The following is a 15,843-nucleotide window of genomic DNA, read 5'->3' on the forward strand; positions in this document are numbered from 1 at the left end:
TGATTTTACCCCAAATAACGGACAAAGAATTTCCTGTATAGAAGACGGGTTTATTCATGACCATTTCATGATGTCCAAAATTGATGCATTTGGCGAAACAAAGAAGGCAAAAGGAAAGAGGAAAGGGAAAATACTGCGTGACTAATGTCAATAAAACACTGTCAGACAACAGAGCTACGCAATGAAACATAAGGGCGTATCAAAAAAACGTTTATCCGACATACAAATAACATTTATCCTATAAATGCAAAGCAAGGAATTTAATCGTCTCCTTGTTGAGGTGCAAATTACAGGTGGAGGATCAACATCACTGGCCAGAGGTGTATGATGGGGTCCACGGATGCTGGTCTTGGGATTGCACATCATGTCCTTAACGGGAGAAGGTCTTGCCCCTGGACAGATGATGTGAGGGTTACATTCATATTCACAGGACAAACAGTGAAATAAATATTTGTTTTTAATCAGTATTGCAAGAATGTACTACAGACAACTGATGCCAAGAAAATGTAAAAGTGCACGCGCGCACACACACACACACATACAGGTGCTGGTCATATAATTAGAATATCATCAAAAAGTTGATTTATTTCACTAATTCCATTCAAAAAGTGAAACTTGTATATTATATTTATTCATTACACACAGACTGATATATTTCAAATGTTTATTTCTTTTAATTTTGATGTTTATAACTGACAACTAAGGAAAATCCCAAATTCAGTATCTCAGAAAATTAGAATATTGTGAAAAGGTTCAATATTGAAGACATCTGGTGCCACACTCTAATCAGTTAATTAACTCAAAACACCTGCAAAGCCTTTACATGGTCTCTCAGTCTAGTTCTGTAGGCTACACAATCATGGGGAAGACTGCTTAATTGACAGTTGTCCAAAAGACGACCATTGACACCTTGCACAAGGAGGGCAAGACACAAAAGGTCATTGCAAAAGAGGCTGGCTGTTCACAGAGCTCTGTGTCCAAGCACATTAATAGAGAGGCGAAGGAAAGGAAAAGATGTGATAGAAAAATGTGTACAAGCAATAGGGATAACCGCACCCTGGACAGGATTGTGAAACAAAACCCATTCAAAAATGTGGGGGAGAATCACAAAGAGTGGACTGCAGCTGGAGTCAGTGCTTCAAGAACCACTACACAAAGACGTATGCAAGACATGGGTTTTCAGCTGTCGCATTCCTTGTGTCAAGCCACTCTTGAACAACAGACAGCGTCAGAAGCGTCTCGCTTCAAGAAGGACTGGACTGCTGCTGATTAGTCCAAAGTTATGTGCTCTTATGAAAATAAATTTTGCATTTCCTTTGGATATCAGGGTCCCAGAGTCTGGAGGAAGAGAGGAGAGGCACACGATCCACATTTCTTGAGGTCCAGTGTAAAGTTTCCACAGTCAGTGATGGTTTGGGGTGCCATGTCATCCTCTGGTGTTGGTCCACTGTGTTTTCTGAAGTCCAAGGTCAACGCAGCCGTATACCAGGAAGTTTTAGAGCACTTCATGCTTCCTACTTCTGACCAACTTTATGGAGATGAAGATTTCATTTTCCAACAAGGCTTGGCACCTGCACACAGTGCCAAAGCTTCCAGTACCTGGTTTAAGGACCATGGTATCCCTGTTCTTAATTGGCCAGCAAACTCGCCTGACCTTAACCCCATAAAAAATCTATGGGATATTGGGAAGAGGAAGATGCAATATGCCAGACCCAACAATGCAGAAGAGCTGAAGGTCACTATCAGAGCAACCTGGGCTCTCATAACACCTGAGCAGTGCCACAGACTGATCGACTCCATGCCACGCCGCATTGCTGCAATAATTCAGCCAAAAGGAGCCCCAACTAAGTATTGAGTGCTGTACATGCTCATACTTTTCATTTTATACTTTTCAGTTGGCCAAGATTTCTAAAAATCCTTTCTTTGTATTGGTCTTAAGTTATATTCTAATTTTCTGAGATACTGAATTTGGGATTTTCCTTAGTTGTCAGTTATAATCATCAAAATTAAAAGAAATAAAAATTTGAAATATATCAGTCTGTGTGTAATGAATGAATATAATATACAAGTTCCACTTTTTTGAATGGAATTAGTGAAATAAATCAACTTTTTGATGATATTCTAATTATATGACCGGCACCGGCACCTGTATATATATATATATATATATATATATATATATATTATATATATATATATATATATATGTATGAAGAGTTTAAAAAAAAAAAAATGGAGTTTCCGCCATATCTGCAGAGTTATTCTGTCATGTTTTCTCCCTTTCTTTCCAAACCGCGACAAGCGCCAGTCTCCCTTCTCTGCAGAATGCGATATATCCGCTCAACCAATCAAGCACACCATTCCAAGCACTCTAGACCGTAATGGCGGTGCTTTGAAGACACCCGACATCCTAGTTTTCCTCATCTACTTTATACTTTGTGATCAACAAACAAACTTAGGGCTGCACAATAAATCGCATGTGACTGTCATGCGCATCTCGTCAGTAAAGCCGGTTCTGTGATTGATAGTTAATCTCCATCACATGCTTTCAGATGGATACACAGAGCCATAGATCACTGACAAGCTATGCAATATCGCGTTAATAATTGCAGATGAGTCGCATTCAATTATGAACGCGATATTGCGTAGCTTGTCAGTGTTAGTGTTTTTCATTAAAAATTAAATGAATGTAACATGGCAAAGACGAATGCACTTTTGGAAATTGAATGTAAGGGAAATGTTTCAGCGGACTAATCTGAACGCCTCCGACTGGCCATTGCATTCATAAACTCAACGGAATTGTGTGTGATTGGTTATAATGTGCAACAGTGTAAAAACGGAAAATGAGCATGGAAAAAATGGCGGACATTGCACAACCGGCTGAGGGAGAAAATATGCTAATACGGGACAGTCGGTCAGCGGATGTGGGCAGGGCTTGAGCAGTATAACGTTATATTGCTCAGAAAACCAAAACTGCTTGGTAATTGAGACTGTTTAGGTTTTTGGGAGATTAAAAAAAAGTAGCGAATGGATTTTTATCATTGTAGGATGGTTGTCCCCACACACTGCTAAGACACATTTAAAAGCAAACACCATGTAAAAGGGAATTTTTAAAGGATTTATAGTTAAGGATGAATCTGTAACACTTAAGTCAGAAATCAATAGCACATTTTACAATATGCTTCTGATGGTATTAGCATAAAACACTTATTTATTAACCTTAATGTCATTTCCAACATTTTCTAATACATTTTTAAAAACAAAAGTTGCATCTCATATTATTTAATGAACCTGAACTGACATGAACTAACAATGAATAACTTGAATGAAAGATTAATAAATACTGTAACAAGTTTATAACTCATTAGCCCCTTTCACACTGAACGTTGGACCCAGAAAATTGCCGGAACATTCCCTGGTCGCCTTCTGTGTGAACGCAAACATGTCCCGGGATTGATTCCGGGATTGGTCCCGGGTCAGGGACCTAGAAACATTGCCGGGTTCAGTCCCAGAAAGAGCGCTGTGTGAACAAAAGCCAGAACAAATGCCGTAAAGGGTGTGTCGTAGTGATGACGCACATTATTGCGTGACTCTTTTACCAGGTGTTTTGAACGCAGATCAACGTTCGCGACGAAACAAATATGTGCAAACTGTAACGAAGCAGAGATCAGTTAGTTCCTTACTTTCCGTGCTGAAGCTGAGATCGTTCACCAGCTTAAGTGAAAGTTAACGTGCCTAGCGTTTCCGACTCGTACATTACACGTCACACCCCGATATCAAGTGTCTTCACAGGACCTTTACGGGTTTTGTGTGAATGCACGCACATATTCCGGGTAATCACTGGCAGTGTGAAAGGGGCAAATTCTAGCAACCCGGGAACAATTGCCGGGACACATTACCCATGATTTTCTGGAATGGCAGTGTGAAAGGGGCTAATGTGAACACAAACACGTCCCGGGATTGATTACGGGATTGATCCTGGGTTGGGGACCTAGTAACATTGCCGGGTTCAGTCCCGGAACGAGCGCTGTGTGAACAAAAGCCAGAACTAATGCCGTGTCATAGTGATGACGCACGTTATCGCGTGACTCTTTTAGCATGTTTTGAAGGCAGATCAACATTCGCGACGAAACATATGTGCAAACTGTAATGATACAGAGATCAGTTAGTTCCTCACTTATCCGCTCTGAAGCTGAGATCGTTCGCCAGCTTAAGTTAAAGTTAACGTGCCTAGCGTTTCCGACTCGTACATTACACGTCACACCCCGATATCAAGTGTCTTCACAGGACCTTTACGGGTTGTGTGTGAACACACAAACAAATTAAATCAAATCAATGGCAGTGTGAAAAGCGCAAAATCTAGCAACCCGGGAACAATTGCCGGGACAAATTACCCATGTATTTTCCGGAATCACAGTGTGAAAGGGGCTATTGTTGCTTAATGTTAGTTAATGTCACCTAATGGGACCTTTGTTTATTTATAAGGTTTATTATTTATAAAGATTGTGAAAAAGGTTGTTCAATGTTAGTTCAAAATACTTTGAACTTCCAAATGAAAACTTCCTGAAAAGTCTGATGACAGAGAAGCACTTCACGTTCCAGTCATTGTGAATTCTTTTTACTGTGCAAATATTAAGTGATTGAGAAAAAAACAGGTTTCTAAATTACAACCAAGTGTTTGTCTTATACTTTATGAAATATAGAGGTCAACAGTGACTAGCAGCTTGGTTACATAAACATTTCTTAAATTAAATTGAGTTAAATTAAATTCTAATGCAAACAAAATCTTCAAAGAGTTCAACTAGCTCTGAAATTTGAATTTGACTGAAAACAAAAATCTATATGAAATTTGAAACTGAAAAGGCAAAACTGTGAACTTATATTACTTCATGAAGACTATAAAATGCCTTATTTTAGAGGTTTATTGCAAAATATTAAAATATATATAGGATGTTTTCTTTCACAGTGCATATTGGAAGTGGGTGTTTGCTGTTGAGCTCTTTTTCAATGGCAGGATTATGTATTGACCTTCATTAGGAAGTCATTAAACAAGTTTGTTTTCCAAGTTAAAAGCACATTGACATATAAAAATAACTAATCAGAGCTCATGCTTGGTCTACTTTGAAAGGTTCCTACATTACTGATAATAATCAATTTCTCTTTGGCTCTAATCTACTAGAAAAAAAATGGCCTTTGATTCCATAGAAGACGTATCTGCAGCATTTGGCCACATTTCAGTTTAAACAAGCTCAAACAACAACCAGCTAAGTTAATAATATGAAAAGTATATGGTAATCTGCTCTGATATGATCAGCCTCTAAGAGACAGCGGATGGTGCAATGCCTCAGTGTAATTCAAACACACACTATCACAAATGAATCTTTTGCAGGCACACGCCTCTGGTGTTGAATAAAACCCAGAGATATGCACACGCACATCAGCACAAATCAACCACCTCAACTGGAAAAAAGCCCATGAGAAAAAGATTGAATTTTCAAAGGCCTGGATGACTTTGAACGGTTTCATACAAGTGTGAAATACTAATGATTGTGAAACAGCACTTACGAAATTGTTTTCATCTCTTTCTTCTCAGCATCGGGACGAGCACGGTTGAGTACCTTGAGGAAGTCCGAGGTCTTGGCCCTCATACGAGTGTGGATGTAAGCCTAAAACGAGAGAACACACACCTTTGAAAGGGAAAAACACCTACATTCCCAAGATTAAACATTAACTTCATAGCAGTGCCCTTCACGCTGACAAATTTGTTTCATTTGGCCATACAAAAGACCGAATGGTTGCAAACTGAGAAGCACATTACAAAGCAATTACGATTACACATTACAAACTCAAGGGTTGTGTTCGACCCTTCATAAACACACAGAGTGGATGTTGGGCAAAGAGGCGTTTCTGAGGAGGGTCTCACCTTGGAGCACTTTATGTGGTAGTGCAGATAGTCCCGGAAGGTGTGGATGAGGTTGATGGTGTTGTCTCTGGTGTTGGCGTTGGTGTGTCGAGGAAACAGCACTGTTGAGAAATGATATCAGTTTTTTTTATTTGAAATATAATATGAAATTCACTGGAATTGTGACATGTTTGGGTACGTACACAAAGTTTGGAATAAGTAAGATTTTTGATGTTTTTTTTTTTTTAAAGAAGTCTCTTATGCTCATCAAGACTGTATTTATTTAATCAAAAATACAGAAAAACAGTAATATTGTGAAATATTATTACAATTTAAAATAATGGTTTTCTATTTTAATATACTTTAAAATGTAATTTATTTCTGTGATGCAAAGCTAAATTTTCAGCATCATTACTTCGGTTTTCAGTGTCACGTGATCCTTCAGAAATCATTCTAATATGCTGATTTATTATCAATGTGGAAACAGTTGTGCTGCTTAATTTTTTTTGGAAACAGTGATACTTTTTCTTTTGTGGGGGGGGGGGGGGGGGGGGGGGGGGGGGGGGGGGGGGGGGGGGGGTGGGGGGGGGGGGGTGTGGGGGGGGGGGGGGGGGGGGGGGGGGGTTTGGGTGATGATAGAAAGTAAAAAAATACAGCATGTATTCAAAATAGAAATCTTTTCTTGCAATGTAAGTCTTTACCATTCTTTAAGTCTTACATACATACACATATATATATATATATATATATATATATATATATATATATATATATTTTTTTTTTTTTTTTTTTTTTTTTTTTTTTTTTTGAGGTAATAATTTATTTTATATATTAGACCATGGAGCACAAAAGCAGTCTTAAGTCTCTGGGGTATATTTGTAGCAATAGCCAAGAATACATTGTATGGGTCAAAATTATAGATTTTTCTTTTATGCCAAAAATCATTAGGATATTAAGTAAAGATCATGTTCCATGAAGCTATTTTGTAAATTTCCTACCGTAAATATATCAAAACTTAATTTTTGATTAGTAATATGCATTGCTAAGAACTTCATTTGGACAACTTTAAAGGCGATTTTCTCAATATTTCGATTTTTTTGCACCCTCATATTCCAGATTTTCAAATAGTTGTATCTCGGCCACATATTGTCCGACCCTAACAAACCATGCATCAATGGAAAGCTTATTTATTCAGCTTTTAGATTTCTTTAGAATACATGCCCTCTTGTGGCGAAAACTTACATATTATGCCTTTAAACTGGAAAATATGCTAAGGGCTTATTAAAAACTTAAGATGTTTTGCAGTGCAGTAACTATTTATACAGGGTTATTATATAAATCTATGAAATTTTAACCAGATCTGATGTCTATGCGTAATACTAAAGGTATAAGATCAATTTTATTAGCTAAATACATTTAATAAGATAATCTGTAACAAAGATTAGTATTTTCAGTTACTGCTGCTCTGCATTTCTTGCTGCAGGGTACCAGAATGAAAAGAAGAAATAAAACAGAACTAAATAAGCACTCAGTAAACATTGCATGTTTGCAGTGGAGTAGTGCTGTTAAATATTGTTGGCTTTGATAAAAGGGTGTGGCACTTTTTTAATCCATTAAGAGGTTTGTGTAACTGCCATGAAGGGAAGCTGGGCGTTTGCTCTCTTGATCCGAATGCAAATAAAAAGTGCACCTGTCACAGGTAAGCAGAAGCACTTTGTTCTGGCCTCGTAACATCCAAATTACCATTTACCAAGAGAACCTGATGAGAGACTATATTTAACGTTGTTCCAACTAGCAGCTGTGGTTGATTATAGTGTTCAACCAAGGTCTGAAATGAACACTTGCCAAGTGCCATTTTTAAGTAAAGATGCTAAATTAATGTTTGTGTGTATGTGACCTCATGATACAAACCAAAAGTGATGTAGCCAATGTTGTCTCCCACTGTGGCGTCGGTGTCCTTCAGCTCCAGAGGAGGTTCTCTGTGACTGAACAGCACCTGAGGAGCCGTGTGACTGGCCCTCCTGCCCTCCTTAAACTCCTGAACACAGACAGGACAAAACAGGACACATTTATAAGAAAAACTGCATAAATATTATAACTTTTTTTTCTATAATAAATAAATTTATGTTAGTGAAGACAAAATAAATTTTAAAGACACTATCTATGAAAAAAAGTCTTTAAAATATCGTATTCGTCAATTAATCTTGTTTTCAAGACATTTTTATACATCAGCAAAAAACAATAGTGTTTTTAATATACATATAGTAGCCCTCAAAACATTTTTGGACACTTAAAAAGACCTTAATGCCATTGCATTAGATACAAACTTTGGAAGTTAGTGTTTGCTTATATATTTATTTAAAATATTTTTTAAGAATGCAAACATATTCATGCATTTTCAATTGTGGCCTGTTTGTCCAAATACTTTTTGGGGCTACTGTACATAAGTTACAGTGATATAAAATGACTTAAGTGACAAGCATGCAGCTCTAACAATGAGCTCAATGAGTTTTAAGGCCAGTCTAAATGATGCCATTTCATTCTGTAAATACAGAAATGACAGCATTGCTTGACGTACGGTGGATCAACCTTGTCATTTAAATGTGAAACCACAACACAAAATGGCTAGATTGCAAAACACCCAGAGGGCATGTGTGTCAACAGCAAAAAGCACCACAGAAATGGTCAAGATTGAACCTGAGAAGTACGGGATCAAATGAGCGAACCTGCATGAACACTTTCCCGATGATGACATCATCATCATCCTTGAACACGGTGCTGAACACAACAGTTACTCTGTCTTTCTTAGCCTCGATATACCTGAAACCAATGAGAAGAGAGACAAACACAGATGAGATACGAGCTGAATCACAAACTTTGTGCAGCAGATGCAAAACTGATCTAAATGTTGAAATAATATTAGATGCACGTAAGAAGACACCAAGAATATATATTTCTGTCTTGTTTTCTCAATACCAATTAATCTAATCAGACTTATAATACAATAAATTCACAAGATGCGTTCAAATATATCTTAAGTTAATCAGAATTAATAATTAAGCAGAATTAATTATTTTTTAAATAAGAGTTAACCAGTTTCAACAGAAAATAAATAAATAAATGTATTTGTTGTAATTTAATTTAACCTATTCTGCTGCTTCCAAACAGTCAAGATTTTTAATAATGTAAAACTATATTTATTGCTAATTATATTGCAGATTACGAGCTAATTATATTAATATTATTTTAAATTGTTTTACATAAAACATATGTGACCCTGGACCACAAAACCAGTCTTAAGTGTCAATTTTTCAAAATTGAGATTCATAAATCGTCTGAAAGCTGAATAAATAAGCTAATTAGGATCGGACAATATTTGGCCGAGCTACAACTATTTGAAAATCTGGAATCTGAGGGTGCAAAAAAAAAAATCTAAATATTGAGAAAATCGCATTTGAAGTTGTCCCAATTAAGTTTTTATATATTTACAGTAGGAAATGTACAAAATATCTTCATGGAAGATGATCTTTAAAAATCAATAATTTGGACCCATACAATGTATTTTTGGCTATTGCTACAAATATACCCCAGCGACTTAAGACTGCTTTTGTGCTCCAGGGTCACATATTGCATACACATTTTCCTTATAGCCTTGAATTTGCACATTGTTGTTAATGTTGTCAATAAAGTGAATCCAATTTAAAATGAGATTGAGACTAATTTTTTGCTCTTTATTCAATTAATCAGTAAAATAATGCAGCCCTACTGTCCTGAAGTTCTGAAGAAAGTTCAAGAAGCTTACATAGACTCGTCATCCCTGTAATGGACGACAGCCCTTTTCTCTCCTTCACGACCCTCCTCCTGGAACTTAAAGTACTTCTCGAAGACGGAAGCGAAGCAGTTTCTCTTGAGGATGCCTGCCTGATGGATCATCTCCTCTTTGTTGGGTGGAAGAGCCTCCAGGTCAAAGAGAAGCGAAATATTGTACCCTAGAGAGGAACAACAACAAACCGTCAACCCAAAATCCTAACAGTAAGAATAACAATGAAAACCGCTTGGCTTACCGTCTTCTGGTGCCACAAGGATATCCCCATAAACACGCTTCAGCAACTAAAACACAACAAATACAAATCTCTTTCACTTTGTTTTAATAAGAAAAGATACTTGAAGTAGAATTTGTAATGATCCATAATGAATTATTTGCTTTGAAAGTACCAAGAAGTCGCACAGAATCCTGTACATAAAAAAAACAAAAAAACATCAAGATTATCATCTTATTATCGCAGTCCTCTGAATCAGAAGTGAATTGAATTGTGAGGTGCCTGGCCATTCCCACCCTAAGAGTTTAGCATGACACAAACAACTACTTCATGTCAACTATCCACGGATAAAACCACAAGCACTGGCTTGTTTCATTCCTGGCATTTTTAACATGCTTTGAGTGACCTGTATTTTGTGCTTTAGCTCGAATGTCACAGAATAGAGACAGGATTCAACAAATAAAACAAAGGCATTTGAATTCATTTTTATTTAAGAGATTGTATCTGTGCATCACACGAGCAGACAGGAAGCTGAGGGCCGTTTCTGCAGGGTGTTCCTCTGATTTGCATTCCTTTAATTTACATTGGCAGTCCTGAATGAGGCTGGGACACACTTTGAATATTTATTTGCATTGGCAGAGAAAACTGGCATCAACCTCAACTCCACGAACCCTCAAGACCCATGAAAATCCTGCCCTAAAAACTATTCATTTATGTTCTCAATACACTGATTCAAAATCATGCCTGCAAATAATTCAGCTGTGTTTGTCAATCAATTAAAAACTGAAAACAACAGCTCATCACTTTATTAACTGAACACTGGCTAAGTTTACTACACAATGAACCCATGTTTCTTTATTTAAAACATGTGACTTCCTCTATCCAAAGTGAGTTGTAGGCACTTCCTGTTTCACATAGAAACCAAATGTCATTTAGACCCTTAAATGGTGATTAATGTGATCACCCTGGACTGAATCGTGTAAAATCACAAGACGAGAAGAGGATGAAAGAATGACCCAAAAGATTCCTGTCTGCAACTTCACATTTCATAAGTGTGCACAGGAAATCTGTCTGTATTTTCGAAACAGACGAGAATTACAATTTATACACTACCAACGTCACAAAAACCAGCTGCAATCTTGCAACCTACAAGTTCAATTGCTCAGTAAGCATGCGTCTTCTCTAAATGGACAGCGCAAGGCGGTAAACCTCACAAAACATGTCCAGATCATATCTCGAATGTTTTTATAACACACTGACGTTTAAAAGTCTGGGGTCATTTTTTTAAAAGAAGCTAATACTTTTGTTTAGTAAGGAGGCATTAAATTGTGCAACGTGACAGTAAAGACATTTATAATGATTTCTATTTCAAATAAACGCTGCTTTTTTGAACTTTCTAATCATTAAAGTATCCTGAAAAAATCGGTTTTCACAAAAATATTAAACAGCACTACTGTTTTCAACATTGATAAATATATTGAAATAGAAAAAATTTTAAATACTAAGAATTTTTCACAAATATTACTGTTTCTTTTATCAAATATGTGCAGTCTTAGTGAACAGAAGAGACATATATATATAAAATAATAATAATAATAATAATAATAATAATAATAATAATATATATATATATATATATATATATATATATATATATATATATATATATATATATATAATAATAATAATAATAATAATGGTAATATTATATATATATATATATATATATATATATATATATATATATATATATATATATACATATATATATATATATATATAAAGTAAAAAAACAAATAATAAAAAATAAATAAATGAAAAAATAAATAAATCTTACTAGCCCCAAACTTTTGGATGGTAATGCATATTTCATATAGTGAATTATTTTGATTTTAGGGTCAAATGCAACCCAGATTCTTTATTATTTCTCGTACCTCATTGGCGCCGTGCTCCTGAAGCTCCTTGAAGAACTTGAGAGAGATGCTGACCATTACTTTAGTTTTGTCTCCATTGGGGTTGGAGATGTGGTAAAGCACACCATCAAAGTCTGAAGCAAAAACATAAAGAGAGAGAGCCCACGTCAATCATATTGTAACATCGTTATCAAGCATGTATCGTAATAAAACATCTTATGAACCAACCACTGACTTCCGCTGCTGAGGTCATTCATATTTCCACCTTACCTGCAAACGTAACTTCTACCGCTTCAGGCTTGTTCCTAAACAAACAAACAAAAAAAACATTGTTTCGTGAGTTTATATGGTTTGCTGTCCAGAGAACGTTTTCCCAATGAAACAAGTAAAGCGATAACGGAAAGTCATCGAAGGAGATCAAGCAGAGGAATAAAGACATTTTTCCACTTCTGCATGCTTCTACCTGCCAAATCAATAATGACATATTTATTGTTGAAATAATTGCATTGGCGTACACAATACAAAAATGCCATTTATACAGTTTCGTCATGGACATCATTCAGCAATATTTTACCTGAATGCCGTGACTGACCAATCAGAATCAAGTATCACAGTAATAATGTACACAATGACATGAACTGTAACACTTTTGTGAAATATTAAACATTTATTTTAAATGCAATAACAAGCCACTTCGCCACTTTTTATTTGAACTGAATTTAAAATGAGTAAAATGTAAACAGCGTGGAAACAAATTCATATACACTGATGACGAGTCACAGCAGGAGCGTGGAGCGCGCGCACGCAAAGTCACGTACTGGAGAAGAATGAAGGGGAAAGGAGCTCCTGAGGAGTCTGTTGCTTCATCGCGGATATTTGCTCGTTCTTGCAGAGACATGCATTCACACGGAGGCATGAACAGGAAGTGTCTGCAGACTGAACATTTCTAGAAATCAGGTCAGCCGAAGGCGACGTGTACAGTGGTCAGAATCACTCGAGAGACCTGTTTTAGTAATCACGTTGATGTCACACTCACACATCATAAATAAAAGTTTTTTACGTGACCCACCCTTGCTGGACACACCCCATGCAGGATGCCTCAGTTCTCGACAGTCAACAGATTATCTGACAGAACTAACGATAAATCAATTAAACACCAAAGCGTGCGTTATCGTCTAATCTTATCCATGCAAATAAAATATGTCTCGTTTCAAAGCATGCATGTATTAGATGAGCGATGTTTGATGCGAGTTGTGTCTCAGACAGGAAGATGTTCCTCTTACCCGTTGCTCGCGCTGTCGAATTTCAGGGTGAGAGTCTCCTCTATGATCCGATTGTTGATTTCCAACAAAATCATGATGATTTAAATGAATGTTTAGTGGATGTGTGGGATTAAAACGATAAGAGTAAATATCGGTTTCCTACAGTGCTACTACAATCGTTTTGGTTTTCCTGCTCCTACACCTCTGGCCGCTTCCGCATTGACTCGAAAGACCCGTGGGCTGCCCCCGTCACTGCCTGTTCGTCTGTACTAGTTATTCAAACAAAATACTTTAGAGGAATTATGCTGTTTATATTTACAGTGGTATTTCCAATTTCAAAATAATATTTTTTTTATATATATATAATTATTTGTTCTTCAAAGGTACCCAATCGACCTTTTGGCTAAAGCATTGACCTGACCACGATGTTCCAGTTACTCGTGATTACTAAATAAGGAGTTTTACGAACATTGCACTTTAAAAGAAGGCTTTCTGCGCTATATTCTTTCTTTCTGAAATATTTTAGCGCAAACATTTTGTCATATCTTATATTACAACATATAACATGTTTTGAATTTATAGAAATCAGCCTGTTTTGTGGTTTCCATTACTTTTTCAGATCTGGAAGTAGGCTTCTTAAAGGTTTTCCATGAGTGTGCATACTGTACTGATGCTGATACTAATAGCCTACTTATACTGTAGTGTCATGCAAAAAACATAGTGTCAAAAAAAAAAAAAAAAAAAACACTAGGCTACAGCAAAAAAATACATTCTATTGTTCCACATTGACCTCATGAGCCAGAACAAAAGTATTAATGCAAAGACAAACAGCTGCTTAGAAGTGTAGTGGTGGTTTGTTGTTATAGGCTATAATCATATGAGGAGATAATAAAATCCCACGTTAGCCCTGTTATTATACTTAAGAGATGTATATAGGTATATGTAAATCTGTCTGTATAAACAGCCTCGTTATAGTAGCTAACTGAATTTACCTTGCCTTAAATTTGAGTGAGCTTGATAAACCTAAGAGATTCATCTTGTCATGTTTCAGATATTTTCAGCAGGTTAAGGCAGTGTGCTTGTATCAGCAAGTTAAGTTAAGTTAAGTGTGTTTGTATGACAGTTTTCCTGACTTGGGCCATCGTGACATATTTTAAAAATTCAGCTGATTTCGGACAGAAACCCAACGTGTGTGTGCTTGTTTTGTGTGCTTGCATGGAAAATAACTACCTAAAGATTCTTCATGGGTTTTTTTTTTTTTTTAAATAAATCCCAGCATACAGGTTTGGAATAGCAAAAACATGAGGGTGAGTAAATATTGGAAAAATGTTCCGTTATATTCATTTAAGAATTAGGATCCTGTTCCTGTTCTCTGTTTTCCCATTAAAGTCCTTTTCATTTGGCTCATTGGCATTGGGTGGCATCTGTATTCTTACTGAAGTGGCGTAAACATGCATCAGCTTCTGTGGGTCTGTGATGAAAGGCTGAGTTTGCTGACAATAATTTTTCACCTCTGTCTTTTTACTGGCACAGTGGAAAACCGCTGCCATTCACACACACTGTAAACTGAGGAGGACACTTTTCTATGCTCTGTCTGCAAAATGTTCGTACTTGGAATGGAATGGGGGTGGAATGTTTCTATATGTACATACTGGACATTTATCATTTAAAAAGATTCTTGATCCTTCACCATAAAATACATAAAATGGACTTGGAAGAATTGGATGAGAAATGTTTGAGTTCATATTGAATCACTTACGTTTGATTGCAGACAGTGTTTTGATTGTTAAGATATTAAAAAGATCTCATTTGGGATTTTCTTCCCGTTCTTCCCTTATCTTGTGCTTACCATATTTTAATATGAATGCTGAACTTATATAACATTCTTCTGTAATACAACCACTTTATATCTCATCTTGCATTCCTTTGCTTCTTATTCTTCACGCAGAAACGTGTCTCTTCCTGTCTTCAGCACAGCAGAAAGGAGGCCGGATCAGATTCATGCTGTTTTAGATTTAACAAACGTGTCTCGTTTAACCATCACTGTGTTAGACCACCCTGCTGAGAGTAAAGTAAATCTAAACAGTTTAGCAATGCGCATATTCATGAATGAACAGAAATTCTCATGATTGTGAGAATTATTATTTTAATAACATTTGTTAAAGGGGATAGTCCACTCAAAAATGATAGTTCTGTCATTATTTACTCACCCTCAAACCTGTATGACTTTCTTTGTTCTGTGAAACATAAAAGAAAATATTTTGAAGAATGTCACCAAACTCTTTTGGTGTCCAATGACAACATTCTTTAAAATATCTTTGTGTTCTGCTAGAAAAAGAAAGTCATACAGGTTTGGAACGGCATGAGGGTGAATAAATAACGATACATTTTTCATTTTTGGTGGACTTTCCCTTAAATAAATTATGTATAATAAACTGGTATGATTTATATTCTATAAAAGATGATGTGATCCCGTTATTCTTTATAAATGAAGTGTCAAATATGTAACCTTTTTTTTTAATGCCTGCTAATCTTCAATTAATTTTGATGATTTTTCCCAAATAACACCTGCATTTAAAAATAGCTAATGAAATGAACTGTCTGCTTCTCATGTGAGAAACACACTTGTTTACAGCATCTTCTGGACAAACCCAGTGGGATAGAGTTGCTCAATTTCCTGGACAATTGTGGGTAAATGATGATTTGTGGTCTCGCCATCTCTTCAC

General features: G+C 36.2%; 1 protein-coding gene across 1 annotated transcript; it reads right to left on the reverse strand.

Annotated features, from left to right (window-relative positions):
* Positions 1-29: 29 nt before the first annotated feature.
* On the reverse strand, positions 30-13,363 carry LOC122138528 (actin-related protein 2/3 complex subunit 2-A). The gene is made up of 10 exons (XM_042731822.1): positions 13,139-13,363; positions 12,126-12,160; positions 11,877-11,989; positions 9,967-10,012; positions 9,705-9,891; positions 8,629-8,722; positions 7,814-7,940; positions 5,924-6,024; positions 5,566-5,666; positions 30-392 (listed from the first exon to the last, which is right to left on the reverse strand). Exons 1-10 carry the CDS (start codon positions 13,210-13,212, stop codon positions 371-373), a joined length of 900 nt encoding a protein of 299 aa, XP_042587756.1. The 5' UTR covers positions 13,213-13,363; the 3' UTR covers positions 30-370.
* Positions 13,364-15,843: the final 2,480 nt, after the last annotated feature.

The sequence above is a fragment of the Cyprinus carpio genome, chromosome B9 (assembly GCF_018340385.1).
Source record: "Cyprinus carpio isolate SPL01 chromosome B9, ASM1834038v1, whole genome shotgun sequence".
NCBI classification, from domain to species: domain Eukaryota; kingdom Metazoa; phylum Chordata; class Actinopteri; order Cypriniformes; family Cyprinidae; genus Cyprinus; species Cyprinus carpio.

Bases quoted from the DNA above. Each gene is read 5' to 3' on its own strand.
- LOC122138528 (XM_042731822.1), bottom strand. From the start codon at position 13,212: ATGATTTTGTTGGAAATCAACAATCGGATCATAGAGGAGACTCTCACC. The intron at 8,723-9,704 runs GTAAGCTTCTTG...CATTGGTTTCAG, and splicing joins TACAGGGATGACGAGTCTAT to GTATATCGAGGCTAAGAAAG. The intron at 6,025-7,813 runs GTTTGTATCATG...ATTTCTCAACAG, and splicing joins CATTGGCTACATCACTTTTG to TGCTGTTTCCTCGACACACC.